This window comes from Choloepus didactylus, chromosome 2 (genome assembly GCF_015220235.1).
Source record: "Choloepus didactylus isolate mChoDid1 chromosome 2, mChoDid1.pri, whole genome shotgun sequence".
In the NCBI taxonomy this organism is placed as follows: domain Eukaryota; kingdom Metazoa; phylum Chordata; class Mammalia; order Pilosa; family Megalonychidae; genus Choloepus; species Choloepus didactylus.
In genome coordinates, this window is record NC_051308.1 from 58,648,752 (window position 1) to 58,658,834 (window position 10,083).

General features: G+C 55.8%; 1 protein-coding gene across 3 annotated transcripts; it reads right to left on the reverse strand.

Moving 5' to 3' along the window:
* Positions 1-3,337: 3,337 nt before the first annotated feature.
* ELF3 (E74 like ETS transcription factor 3) lies at positions 3,338-9,359 on the reverse strand. Of its 3 annotated transcripts, XM_037825043.1 has the most exons (9): positions 8,337-8,985; positions 7,756-7,926; positions 7,213-7,434; positions 6,902-6,997; positions 6,550-6,666; positions 6,370-6,456; positions 6,095-6,211; positions 4,878-5,073; positions 3,338-4,165 (listed from the first exon to the last, which is right to left on the reverse strand). In XM_037825043.1, the coding sequence occupies exons 1-9, from the start codon at positions 8,608-8,610 to the stop codon at positions 4,051-4,053; spliced, it is 1,395 nt and encodes a 464-aa protein (XP_037680971.1). In that variant the 5' UTR covers positions 8,611-8,985; the 3' UTR covers positions 3,338-4,050. The 3 variants fall into 3 exon arrangements, with proteins under 3 accessions (XP_037680971.1, XP_037680970.1, XP_037680972.1); XM_037825042.1 differs by having other exon boundaries at positions 6,370-6,666; positions 8,337-8,990; XM_037825044.1 differs by lacking the exon at positions 7,756-7,926 and having other exon boundaries at positions 6,370-6,666; positions 8,337-9,359.
* Between the last annotated feature and the right edge of the window lie 724 nt (positions 9,360-10,083).

Below are 10,083 nucleotides of genomic sequence, written 5' to 3' on the forward strand. Positions count from 1 at the left end.
GTCGGTTGGCTGTGAACTTCCTGGTCTGAATAGTTACCATGTCATTCACGGTGGTGGCTGATCCTCAGGCAGCTGGGGAGGAAAAGCCACCTATTCATTCTTACTGACTGCGGCAGTCACATCTGCTGTAGAAGGCTTGGTGGGTCGTTCAGCAGGGTCTAAACAGGCCAGCAGGGCACTGGAAGCAGGGCCGGCTTCAAAGGGTGCCATGTGCAGTCAGACAGGGCCCCGTGCTTGGAGGAGCCTGTGCTGAGAAGGGCCACGTACTTGGTTTCATGCTCTGCTCTGCTGTCACACTCTTGAAATTTTTAATGAGTTTTGAACAAGGGCCCCACGTTTTCATTTTGCACTGAGTCCTGTACATTATGTAGCCGGTTCTGACTGAAGGGTAGGACTGAGCCCACCTGGTAGCAGCGAGGGAAGAAGGGAGATTGGAAAATGCTTCAAAGGGAGGCTCAGCTGGACCCCAATGCAGGCGAGGGGCAGTGTAAATAGAGGGCTGAGGCAGTGAGTCGGGGGAATTCAGTCCACAGCAGGGGGTGGGGCCTGCGTGTGAGTAGGTGTGGCTGTGTGTGTGTGTGTGTGTGTGTGTGTGTGTGATTATGTGGTTGTATGTATGAGAGTGTGAGTGTGTCATGTCTGCCAGTGTGGTTGAATGAGTATGTGTGTGTGTGTGGGTGTGTATGCGTGTGAACAAGTGTGGGGAGTGTGCATGGCATATGTGTGTGTATAAATGTGCATGAAAGCCTGTGTGAATGTGTGTTTATGTATGTGTATGAAGGGACTTGGTGGTCAAGGCAGGGAGAGTCACAGGGCAGTTTGACAAATATTTACTGAGCACCTTCTCAGTGCCAGGAGCTGCTGAGATGAGTGTGCCCCAGCCCTAGCCCAGAGGCACAACCAGGTAAAGGAGAGGTGTACCCAGATAGCTGCAATAAAAGAGCAGATTGAAATAGGCACTTTAATACTTTAATCAAACCACAACGCGTTACCTGCTTCACCAAGGGGAGCAGGTGAAGGAGATTCCCCCTGAATTGGGTGGGAGGGGGGAGGGGCCGCCAAGGAGCCCGCGGGACCTGGCCTGGAGAGGAGGCGGCAGACAGGGGGCCCAGGGCCACAAGCCCAGCCCCTGCAGACCCACCCAGGCAAGGGAGTGGCGACTTCTCTAACCAGCACAGCCACACACCCCATCCCGCAGATGCAGATAAGAGGTGACCAGCAGCTCAGGCAGGATCTGAACAGCCCAGCCTCCAGCCCGCCACTCCCCCTGCCCCTGCGGCCCTCAGTCCGGGCCACACCCCAGGGGACACGGGCCCTGCCTGGGCTAGAGACAGCGAAGGCTTTGCATGTCCTCAGGGGGCGGCTGAAGATGTCTTGAGGAGTGAGATTATCATGTGCCCTTGCAGCGAGGAGACCCTCCTTGTACCACTGCCTCAGTATGCGCGCGCACACACACCCACCCACCCAAGGGCTGCTTTCCCAGGCTCCGCCCCAGAGGTCCTTCCAGCAGGGTCCACCCCCGGACATACAACCTCCCAGAGCTGCCCCAGCTCCCGCCTGCCTGGAGACCCTGGAGACCCTGGGTTCTGGTCCCCACTCGCACCAGGTCTGTGACCTTGGTCCAGCCACAAGCTTGGTCAGAGAAATGGGGTCTCCCAGTCTCCTCAGACGGCTGTGGTGAGGATCCAATGACATAATGGGATGAGGAAGGCGCCTCATGAACTGAAAATAGCAGGACAGAGGTCAGAACATAGTGGCGGGCAGGGCATCTGCCTCCCCAGGCCTGGGGCAGAGCATTAAGGGGCCTGACTCCACATTCCCAACCCTCCCCCCAAGCTGTACCTTCTTGTGTGTGTTGCTTGACTACTGCCTCCTTTTTTAGAGTTGAAGAAACTCCAAGGGAGTCGTAGCAAGTGTGCCCTGAATTCCAAGGGCTCATCCCCCACTTCCTGGCTCTGTGCTTCCCAAGGGAGTGAGGGTCCCCAAGATAATGTAGCTGAAGTAGCACAGTGCAAAGCACATGTTAATTTTCAAGAAATGGCGGTTATTAGGCTAAGCTGCTGAAGGTTCCCCAGCCGTTACGTGACCTGGCCAGGCTGGAGCCAGACCTGAGACTAAGCCTATGCCCCTCCCCATTATCCTCTTGAGCTAACTCACTCACACTTCAGAAGGGAAATAAATGTAAGGCTCCAGAAGATTCTAGATTCTTCCACGACCCCACTACTCTCTCCAACCAACTTCCACAGTCTCCTTTCTACCATTCCTTGTCTCTGCAGAGCGACCTCTCTTTACACACACACCCACCCTTGTGTTTTCCAAGATCCTTTCCTTACCCACATCCCTTCAGGGAATAATCTGATATTTCTAAACAAACAAAACAGCATTCCAAACTTACAAAAAGGGGGTTTTAATGCGTTTTATGGATTTGGAAGCCTCAAAGTTAAGGAAATTCCCACCTGGAAGTTATTCTTCATAAATTACCTCACATACGGCTCCCATCAGTAAAATGTCCTTTCTAAATTCTGGACTTATCACTGTGGAAACAGAGTAATAGAGTTCTGGAATCTGCTGAGGATTAAGCCAGAAGAGCCCCCCAAGCCAGAAGACACCCCTAGCGAAGGTGCTGCCTGAGAGTTGGTGGCCAACTCACTGGCCCTGTGAGAACCCCAGTTTCCATGTCTGTGAAATGGGGATAGCACATCTTCCCCCTTCTTAGGGGAGGGTTAGACAGGCAAATGGGGTCTAGCACAGTGCCTGGCATAGAGTAGGCTGTCAACAAATGTCAGTTCCTTCCCCATTCCTTTCTCTTCAAACACTCATCTCCACTTTTCTCTCCACAAGACCCTGACTGATTTCACATCAGACATTGAAAGCTAGGATTCGTATCATAGACGTTCAGCCTACAGCCAGCTTGGCTGGAATGCAAAATCACCTATTCCACAAGGCAGGACGGATGATTCCAGACTCCTCAGAGAGCGCCAGGCCCAGGCTCGCGGTGAGCAAGCACATCTACAGAGGATTGTCTTGGCCAAGGTCACGCAGCCAACATGTCCTCAGTTCCCCAGCTCATGTCCTCGCTTGCGTGAAGTCTTGCAAGCTTTCTCAGCTATGAACGGCCCCACTGGTCTAACTTGGCTCTCCTCCCGGCCCAGCCCGGCCCCCAGCCCACAAGACTGTAAAGCCCACCCTCCTGCTGTAAGAAATCTGTACTTGGCCCTCCTATGTCTGCTTCCCCCTCAGCTGAGAGAACCCCTGCCCTGTCCCCCTTCCCAAATCCTAGGCCCTATCTGATCCAGAGGCCAAAATTTCAGTACACAGGTCACTAACAACACAAAGGTTAGAAAAAGCCCAGAAGGCACTTTATTGGAGGTCTCTGCCTCCACTCATGGCAGAAAGAAGCCAGGAGCCCCCCTGAGGGTCCCAGCAGTGTCACCTTCCCCACCAGCTGATGGCCTGGATCAGCCAGTCTGGCCACGAGCATTCAGCGGGAGAGGAGTGGGGAGGGGAATGTCTTAGAAAAAATAGATCTGTATGTACATCTGACATATTTATAGCACATAAATTAGGGAGTGCTCTGACCCTCGCCCGCGGAGTCCAAGCGCTGAGACGGGAGGTGGGAGCCGGTCCAGAGGAGACTGGAGGGTCATGTCCTGTCCTCTCTCTCACGGTGCTCCCCTGAGGCCTCCCCTGGCCTCCTTGGCACAGTCCAGGCGTCTGGGGAGGAAGGTGCCATCTGCAGCTGGCTCCGGGGATTGGGTTGGAGGAGGCACCGAATAAAAGACGCTGCACTTGCAGCTACAGAGTCAACAGCACAAGTCACTTCAAACACCAGGGTTTGTAATTCCAAGAGAAAGGCAGAGAGAAGAGGCCACATGTCCCAAATCCCAGGACAATGGTTGACGATAAACCAAGATTTCAGTGTCTCTCTGCAGAAGCAATACCCGAGAGCACGTCCAAACTGGGGCAGCCACCTCGCCCGCCTGGCCTCCCAGGAGGGGCTGCAGGCTCTGAGTTCATGAGTTTGGTCCCGGGTCTGTAAGTACAAGACCCTCAGTTCCGACTCCCGACAACCTCTTCTTCCCTCCAGCCACTAGAGTTTTTGCCAAACTTGTAGACAAGCCGCCGGCCATCCACCCGTTCGAGGATCTCCCGTTTGTAGTAGTACCTGGGTGGGGAGAAGAGTGATCAGAGGAGCTCTAGCAGGAAAAGCTAACACCTTCCACCTGCCCCACAGGTATCCTCAGGTGGACCTGTCCCCACTGGTCTCCAGTTGGATTAATCTGACCCCGACTTGCTGTGGTTGAGCCTTACTTCTCTTTTCTTCCCACATGCAAGAAGTTGTCTTTGCTCCATCACACACTCTGGCCTCTAATTGTGTCCAGGGTACCTGGCTGTGCCCTGTTTCTTTGCCTTTCGTGGCTATGTCCTGGGCGTATCAAGAAACCACACAATTTCAGGGCTGGAAGTGTTCCAGTCCCCTTTTGTTGTATGTAGGAGGAAACTGAGGCCCAGAGACAAGCAACTTAATTAACTGCTCCAACAGTGGGAGAGCCTGGACTTGAGGGTGGGCCATAGCTAATGCTCTTTCCACCGCTCTCTAAGTGCCTTTTTAAAGACAAGCCTTAGTAGATAATACAAAGAAATGTTTTTGTTTACAGAGGGCTTTCTATGTGCCAGGCTAATACCTTCTCCATGTTAGCATTTAATTCCACTGCTGTTATCCTCATCCTACAGGACTCAAAACTTGTAGGATGAAGCAGGGTGGGGTGTGCCTCTGTCCCCACAGGGTGATGGTAGTGGGTAGGTTTGGGGAGACGAGAGGGAGAACAACCAGACATTCTGCCCAGGGTCCCTGGGGGTCCCGACCAGCAGCTCACCTCATCGCACGGCTGAGCTTCTCGTAGGTCATGCTGCTGTTTTTCTTCTTTTGGCCCCACAGCTGGGCCACTGCCTCGGAGCGCAGGAACTTGAAGACACCCTCGTGCCGGTTCTCCCACTTCATGAGGCCCTCATTGAGCTCTGGGTGGATGAGGATGTCCCGGATGAACTCCCACAGGTGGGTACCTCTAGGGGCTACAAAGCCAGATCCCATCAGTCTGCGGGGCCGGGATATACAGGCCCTGTGGCTCTGCTCACCCAAGGCCAGCTCGCCCCGCCCATCCCAGCACCGGCTCACAAGGAGGCCAAGCTCTGGGGCTGATGTTGAAATGGCTGCTTTCCTCCTTGCCTCCCCACTCAACAGGGTGCTCCAAGATCATACAAATATTACGTGGGACAGACGTTTTTACTCATTCAAATATCTATCAAATGTCTGACTGGGAATAGACAGTGATGGAGAAACATTACTGCCCGATGGCGAGGGGCAGTCTGGTGGGGACCACAGTTAGAAAGCAAACACACCCGCAGGTAGTAAGAGCTGGGAGCACAGAACTAGCCCCAGCCTGAGGGCCCAGGGAACAGCTTCCAGAAAACAATAACCTACTGAGGACCAGAAGAAAACAGCCAGGCCTAGTGTGCCTGTGAGTGAGAGAACTGCCTGTGTGAGGGCAGTGAGGCAAGAAAGACCACGGAGCTCCGGGGCAATATCCCCGGGACCAGTGCCTGGAGCACAGGTAAGGCTGGCACCCATGGACTTAGGCCACGGTGACGAATGTTTTGGCAGCCGACAGGCCACCCCGCCCCAGCCCTGAGCAGGTGGGGAGTCCGGGACCCAGGCACTCCTGGACTCGCCTCTTTGCCCACTGTGGGTGCTTCTGGCTCTCCCAAGCACCACTAAGGGTGTCCTGGCAGGCAGGACAGGGCAAAGAGGCTGGAATGGATAGGCAGGAAACCTGGACTTTAGCCCCTGCTCCTCCAGAGGCCTCAGCGTCCCCTCCTCTTTGGGACCACCAAGCTGGGCCCTGCACTTATTTGGCATCTGGTTGTTATGCTGCAACCCCCACCCCCACCACACTGCACAGAGCCAGAAGGCAGGGTGAAAGGCCAGAGCAGACAGGAGAAGGTGCACCAGCAGGGCTGCAGTAACCCCCTCCCTCCTGCCCAGCCCCACCCCAGTCTCAGCCCACTGGGGTGACCCCAGGAGCCCAGCTCTCACCGTGCTTGCTCTTTTTGCCCTCCAGACACTCCCGGGACTCCTTGCTCAGCTTTCGGGGCCGACCCCGTTTCCGCTTCCCATGCTTAGGATCCCCCTTCTTATAGTCAGGAAAGCAATCTACGGGGAGAGGAAGTGGTCAGGAGAGGGCGGGATGTGGGGTGTAATCCCTCTACAAGAAAATCCTGAGAATGGGGTGGGGGGGGGGGAGATCCAAGCCCCCTGGGTATTGCAGGGTGGGAACCCCTCTCGGGCATGAGGGGCCTCCCTCCACTCACCACTGGGGAAGAGCTTGCTGTCGGTGGTATCCAGGTCCACATCGCTTCCACCAGAGTCTGAGTGGGGGCTCTGGGAAGCACCAGTCCCTGGGGGAGGCAGAGTCAGAGTGAGCTGCCTCACCAGCCCACAGCTGCGGGCACTGAGGGGAAGGGAGGCTGTGTCCAGGCACGGGCTCTCACCTGCAGTCGAGAGGTCAGAGCTGCCTGGGGAGGGGGTGCCTGCGCCATAGCCACCTGGGTAGTACGGGCTGAGCCGGCTGTCCTCTAGCAGCTCCTGGACAAAGGGGCTTCCCTGGTCTGGGATGAGAGGGGAACACTCAGAGAGGGCTCAAGAGAACCAGGAAGGAACAGGTAAGGCTGCCCACAAGGTCTGATGGGCTGCCCTGTGGGTATTTTTGTAGATGCAGGAGGTAGAAATCTGGGGAGGTGGTAGCAGGGGAGGGGGGTTGGGAGTGGAGTATCCCTAATGTTCTGGGGAGAGACATGGATGGGACAGGGCAGGAGGGGGAGGAGGGAGACAATGGGTGCTCACCAAAGGGGACTGAGTCTCCTAGGGGCTCCTGGAAGGACATGCCGTCCTTCTCCAGGAGCTCAATGATCCAGCTAAGTTCGTCAGAAGAGCTGGAAGCTGGCAAGGGAGGAGGAAGGGGTCAGAGCCCAGGCTGCTCGCACACTGCCCTCACCCCTCAGGGCTCTCTCTGGCTGTGCCCTCTGGCCCAGGGCTCTGGTCCTTCCCATAGCTACGTAAGCTCAGCTCTAGATGTGGTGCCAATCCCAGACCAGCCTCCCCATCCAGTCCTGGGCCCCCTGGGGAGGCAGTTGGTGCCAGTGGCCTGGACTCACTGAGGTCCTGCAGCTGGGCATGGAGTTGGTCCCCCAGAGGCCCGAAGACCAGGCGCAGGTCCTCCAGGGCGCAGCTGCAGAGCGTGGCCCCGTCCATGTCACACTGTGAGAAGTCAATGGAGCTGGCATCGTACTTGTTCTTCTCCACTTGGTAGCTGATCCAGTCCAGAACCTGGGCCTTCGACCAGAACTGGGGCTGCTCTCCCGACCAGCTGGCCTTGTCTACAGGGGACCAGGCACAGCAACAGGGTCAGCGCAGGCCGCCCGGCAGACCCTCAGAGCCACGTTTCTGGCGCCCATTCGGAGCAGGATACAAGACTGGGCTCTGCGTCCACTCCTACCTCACCCCTCTTGAGAACCCTCCCACAAGTAGGGGCCTGGTCTACTGGGATTTTCCCAAAACTGATACTCCCATGACCCCCAGTCCTGGAATCCAATCGGCAGAACTTCCTCCCTGATCAAGTCCCCGTTTATCCAACAGGCTCCACGATAGATCTGTCTCTTCCTCCCAAAGGCATCCCATCCCACCCTGCCCAGACCCACCTGTGCCCTCTGGTGGCATCTGGGTGTTGCTCAGGGTCAGCACCAGGTCATCAGCCCCAAAGGTGGCAGCAGGGGAAACAGAGGACAGAGTGGGGTCTTCCGAGTTATACATAGCACTGAAGTAGTTGCTAAAAACGTTGCTAATCTCACAGGTTGCAGCCATGAGGCTACCTGTGGGAAAAGGGCCAGAGGTGGTAAGGGGCCAGGGCCTCCCTTTACCCTCCAGCAACTTTGCTTTGACCTAGCCTGGGGCAACGGCAGCTGCCGCCTGAGGCACCTGCTCTTTTAAGAAGGGTTCCGAGATCTCAGAGCGAGGTGCCAGCCTAAAACCCTCCCTGCCGGGGCTCCTTCCTCAGCCCACCTGGACCCCTGAGCAGGCCTGGCCAAGTCCTGGGCACCTGTCCCCTGCAGAGTGAACCCCTCCACTGTCCGACCCTCAGGACACACCCCGCTGCCCATCCTCCAGCCCAGAGGGTCGAGACTGTGGAGCTGGAGTGAGCAGGTTCAGAACTGCAAACCTGCTAGACCCCTCCCCAGTTCCACAAGGCCCAGGCAAAGGAGTGTGACAGGTGGGGTCCTACCGGAGTGACGCGGGGTGCGGGTGTGGTGGGCAGGCAGGCTAAGGGGACAGCGGGCAGGCGAGTAATCCAGAAGGCGCAAAGCTCCGCCAGGTAGTGCCGAGTTGTCTGGCCACCTTCCTCCCCCACCCCGCCCTAAATAGAGCCGTGCGTGAACTCCTCCCCGCGCCCTGGTCTTTATAGCGCCTTTCCTGGCGGTAACCTGAGCTGCTGGCTTATTGGATGGAGGGGATTTCCTGGCCTTTAGACTGGGCTCTTGGCCCCAGGTGATTTGCATATTATGCGCCACTTGGCCCGGATCCTAGCAGGCGGTGCTGGGAAATCAGGCCCGGCTGGTTTAATGATTGTCAGAGCCTGTCATCCCGCACCCGCTGGGGTTGGGCACAGGGTACTGGTCTGGGCGGTGATGGGAGAGTCGCGCTGGGGTGGGCACCGGCTCTTTCGGCCACTGTCTGGCTCAGGAAATTCCTCACAGGGGCCAGGCCAGGGATGGGCTGGGGAGGGGAAAAGGTGAGTGGGGAACCTGAACCCTTGGCTGAAATGGGTCAGAAAGCTGCTGGCCCTTAAATGTCCAGATATCTGACAACAAAGGAACCCAATAGGGAGAGAAGTTACTGAGGTTTAGGGATTTTCCCAAGTAACACCCCGGATTCAGGTGGGGAGGTCTCCAGGTCTGCCGCTAGGCAGTGCTCATGGGCTAATGGGTGGGAGTCCAGGCCTGCTGGCCCAGCCCGGCCCCGGACCCCAAGGGCCCCAGTCACGGGGTCCACCTGCTGGCATCAGCTTTGTTGGCAAGGTCTTGGCACACTCCTTTTCCTGCTCAGACCCCATCCAAGCATCAGGGTTGCTGCGGCCACATCTCGAGAGACCTGGTTCTAATTAAATGAGTCCAATGGAGCCTTCCTGGCTTGGGGATGCAGGAGGTGCTGGAATCCACATGGATATGTTTATCTTCTTTTATCCAATCCCCCATCTAATTACCAGTACACTGTGCCCAGTGTACCAGTATCTGTCTGCTGCCCTCTAGTGGTCACAAGTCTGACTTTGTGGGTCATGTCATTCAAAGAAAAAAAGGGAACACTTAGTAACAATTTATTTATTACCATATTCCCCCAATCAATCCTCATAAAAACCCTGTAAGGTATGCACAATTATTCCCACTTTCTAGATGAGGAAACTGCAGCTCAGAGGGGGTTAAATGACTTGCCCAGACCACACAGAGCTAGTTAAGTGGTGGCACTGAGATTTAAATCCAGGTATGCCAGATGCCTCCGAGCTTGAGTCCTGGCAACTCCTGGGTCAGAGCCTCACTCCACGGCTGAGAGAGGCCCCTGTAGGCACGATCCTCTCTATACACTCAGACCAACACACAAGAACTGTGTCCTATAGACTCCCCTCAAGACCCTGAGCTGGGGGTGGCATGGGTAACAAGAAGGCAGGCAAGAGACTTGTATTCTAGTGTCTACAGCTATGTGATCTTGAGCAAGACAGCTCAATTCTGCACTTGTTTCCTTATCTGTAAAATGAGGTTGGGACTTAATCCCTAAGATCTCCCAGATCTAGTCCTTCATGCATCTGTGATGTAGGATCTTTGTGTCTCTCTTCTCCCTACCTTCTCCATTAATACCTGAAATCTTCACAGTTCATGACCACACTCAGCCTTGGTGGATGGAGTGGCTACTCAAACACCACAGACACCCCTGTCTTTAATTCAATAGCCTGAGGACAAACAGAGTCCATCTCAGGGGAT